The 3,748-nt window shown below is 61.0% G+C and overlaps 1 protein-coding gene across 3 annotated transcripts in view; it reads left to right on the top strand.

Moving 5' to 3' along the window:
• The window catches only part of LOC113491118 (SH3 and multiple ankyrin repeat domains protein 3-like), a 30,731-nt gene that overhangs the window by 26,138 nt on the left and 845 nt on the right, over positions 1–3,748 (top strand). Inside the window, exon 7 of one of the 3 annotated variants that reach the window (XM_026867821.1) lies at positions 3,135–3,742. The exons of 1 other annotated variant lie outside the window; for it this stretch is intronic. In XM_026867821.1, the coding sequence (XP_026723622.1) occupies positions 3,135–3,144 (10 nt within the window). In that variant the 3' untranslated portion in view covers positions 3,145–3,742. Of the gene's footprint in view, positions 1–3,066; positions 3,743–3,748 lie in introns of those variants that run through there. One more of the 3 variants, XM_026867820.1, reaches the window with a different exon arrangement.

The following is a 3,748-nucleotide window of genomic DNA, read 5'->3' as shown; positions in this document are numbered from 1 at the left end:
CCAGGGAGCTCAGTGGGGAGCCACCAGGATGGTCAGGGCTGGAGCTCCTGCTCTGCTGGGGGAGGCTGAGGGAGCTGGGCTCGTTCAGCTCACAGGAGGCGGCTTTGGGAGGACCTAACAGCAGCCTTCTGGTACCTACGGGAGGTCGTCTAGAAGATAAAGCCATGCTCTTCAGAGAGGACCACGGTGGGAGGACAAGAGGCAACGAGCAAAACTGGAGTGAGGCTGTGACTGGATACACAGGGAACTGTTACCATGAGGACAGTCAAGCAGGGGAACGGGCTACTGGGAAAGGGCGAGCAGTCGCCACCTGTGGGGGCTTTCAAGACCAGGCTGGATAAAGCCCTGAGCGACATGATCTGATGTCGTAACTGACCCTGCTTTGAGAGGGAGCTTGGCCTAGAGACCTCCCCCTTCCGACCCGACCCATCCTTTGACGCTACGACAGAAGAAGAGGGGCGTCATTACAGTTCTGACCGTCTCTACAACCCCGCTCCTTGGAACAGCGGGAATAACACTGATTCCCTGCAAAAAATGGACCGTCTCCTCTTGCTCCTCAGCAGGAAAATCAACACGCAGGAGAGATCATGGACGGGAGAGGTGGGAGGAAGGCAAATTCTTGGCAGGCTCTTTCTTCACTATCTGCAACTCCGCACTGTGACACAGCTCCCCTGCTAACCGCATGAGCAGCCACATCCATCCCCGCGCGGGCGCCGCTCCCCGTGCCCTGCTGAGGGCACCCCCTTGCCCCCTCCCCTCGGGCCCCGCAGACCAGAGGCATGTCCAGGGTGCTCGAACCTGCCGCGGGAGCAGGCAGCGCTGCTGCACCCCCAGCCCGACACTGCCACCTTCCCGCAAGGGCTGGGCAGGACCTGGCTGAGTGAGTGAGACCCCGCCGGGCGTAACCCCTGCAGGAACTTCTCACTGCACTCGGCTCCCTCTGAACTTGGGCGAACCCCTCGCACACCCAGCGTTTGTCCTGACCTGCTGCCCCGCAGCAGCAGGGGCCCCTTCGCCCTGCGCTGCCACCCCAACATCCCCACCTAACCACAAAATTATAAACCAAACAACCCTTAAATTAGAGCCCAAGATGTAAGAGCGAACCACTACAAGGCTCTGAAATTTGAAGCTACAGCTGGAAGCGACCCAAAACTCTCCAGCCCCACACCACCCTGTCAGGACACAGCCACACACCTCCCACGGTCGCGAAGCCACAGGAACCAGGTCCCACCAGTGGGTGGCTGCTGGGGGTCAGCGAGGTGCCCGTTCAGCAGGGAGCTCTGAGCCAAGGGGAACCCTTCTTTTGGAAAGATTTTCCTAAGCAGGTCATCACGGTGACAGGTTACAGATACACGTGGTGCTGGCACAGCTGGAGACATTTCAAGCTGTAGCACAGGGGACAAAGTGTCCTCCCTGACGTCCCCCCCGGGTCACGTCGCTCCATCCTCCAGCTGGCTCACGTCTCCCTGGCCGCTCTGGTCGTCCACCTCTCAGTAGGTGCCAAACTTGTAGTTAATGACGTCGGTATGGAATCAGATCTCTGGATCTTGCCCTGCTACACTCTCAGCTCTCGGAGTTCAGCCCCAAAGGCACGATGGCCATTCCCTGGAGAGCGGCGTCTCACATGGTCCCTTCCCCTGCTCCGCTCGGTCGGGAGCTGCAGGGCCCTGCGCTGAGCGCACTTGGTTTAATCACATTTGGGAACCCTTCTGAAATCGGGCTCTGCCCCGTGTTCCGAAAAAGCGCTGCCTGTGCACGTCCCTGTGGGACGTTACCAGCCTTTCAGGGCAGGCGGGCACGGCTCCTCCTGCCGCCCGCCCGTGCCAAGCGCTGGCCCTCCGCCAGGGCCTGCTCTGGGGCCCCGCTGGCCCCCCTCACCCCGGGGTGGCAGAGGGGCTCTGCCCCTGCTGCCCTCAGCCCGCTTCGGGCTCCCAGACCAGCAGCGAAGAGCAAAAAGCACCCGTGCCTGCCCGTGGGGTGGGAGCGCAGCCCCCGGCCTGTCCTCGGCCCTTCTCTGGCCCCCCATGTCTGTCCAGATCCTCCCTCGGCCAGAGGCGTGCGAGTACCCCCCACTTCTGGGGGACACCCCTCGCCCATCCTCTGCCTCCGCTCAACCCTTCCCATCCTTCACGCCTCCAGTTTTTCCCTCTGACTCCTGCGCTTCCCTCCCCCCCGTCTCCCGGGAGCAGCAGACGCTGCCAAAGCCCCCCCTGTCCCCGTGCCACCACACTGCACGTCACCTCTGTAGAGACCCTGGCCCCCTGCCCCGGGAAGCGCAGCCCTGCCTCCTCTCCTTACCCACCCTGCTGCCAAGTGCTCGGCCCTCCCAGCTGTCCTGCAGAGTTAAGTGTTCCCATTCCTTTTTCTGAAAGCCATGGCCTTTCAGCTCTGAAATTTTTATGCTCCCAGTTGATGTCAAAGACTTGAAATATTTCCCAGGAAGTCAGCTGTAAATAGAATATTTAATGATGTCAGCCACCCTCCTTCACTGTGAAAAATTCCTCTCTTTAATGAAATTGCTGTAAATTCAGAAAATAAAGAGCGGTTAGATAAGCTTAGACGACCCATTCCAACGCACATTTTCCAGTCTGGGAAATGGGCCTGTCCATTTTTCCTGGGCCTGGCCTGAGAATGACAGGATTCCCTAAAGCTGCCCTGGTGGTGCTGAGCAGGAGCGGGGTGGGACGGTACTGGCGGGGTGGCCCTGGAGCATCCCGCGGGGGCTGAAGGCCGCTGCACCCCTGTGGCCAGGCTGCGTGAAGCCTGGGGGATGCTGCAGCCAGAGCCTGTCTGAGCCCCTCCAGGGGCGTTGGGAGCACTAAAGGGCAATGACCTGACTTGTGCTGCAGCTTTTTCTGTCATTCTTACCTTTAGCTTGCTCCAGGCGGGGTCAGGAGCCAAGCCGAAGCTCTTACCCAGACCCAGAGGTGTCCTCGAGTTCCGCAGGACTCGGGGACGACGAGGTGCCCTTGCAGGAGCTGCTGCGGCAGGCGGAGCTGCCTGCCTGTGGCGCCACGTTTCATTGCTGGAGTTCCCTCCTAAGCCCATTAAGTTCTGAATTTACAGTGGTTCCATCTAAGAGCAGGTGCTGTGGTGCCGGCCCTGGTGCAGGCCCTGGTGCGTTTCTCTTGCAGAGGTCTGTGAGGGTCCTGGCTGGGGACCCCCGGGAGCAGAAGACAAACCACTTCCTCCGTAACTCTAACTCTGGCCGTATCTCCTTCCAAGACTGTCTTCCGCAGGAGGACATTTGACAAGAGGGACTGAAAAAGAGGCCAAGAAATACTGAGAATGAGAACATAAGGTCAGAGTTAAGGCGATCGATAGAGACGATCCTTACTGCATCCTCCCCACTCCCCGGGCCCGGGCTGAGCGTGCGAGGGAAGCTCTGCCCTGCCTCTGCCGGAGGGGGGCTCCGCTCCCCGGGCAGCAGCGTGCCCGCTTGCCGAGATGCCACCCTCGCCGAGACGCCGTGGCCGGGCGGTGGCAGTGACAGCAGAGTGGCATCGCTCTGTCCCCTGGGAACAAGCGATGAGCCCTGAGCGGGGGACACACGGGCTCTGCTCTGCCGGGAGCCGCCTGCCCCGGCCCGTGCCGTAGCGTGTCTCCAAAGGCTGACATGAGGCCGGCAGCAGCCACCCCCGTGTTTCACGGGAGTGGGATCCTTGAAGATCCAGTGTCCCAACACGCTGTAGCCGGTGCTGGGCCGAGCTGCAGGAGAGCCACCAGACGTCTCGGCGTCTCTGAGCCG

The sequence above is a fragment of the Athene cunicularia genome, assembly GCF_003259725.1.
Source record: "Athene cunicularia isolate RWA chromosome 1 unlocalized genomic scaffold, athCun1 chr1_part2, whole genome shotgun sequence".
Taxonomy (NCBI): Eukaryota; Metazoa; Chordata; class Aves; order Strigiformes; family Strigidae; genus Athene; species Athene cunicularia.
The sequence above is the reverse complement of the archived record's forward strand: the minus strand, read 5'-3'. Positions and strand labels throughout refer to the sequence as shown.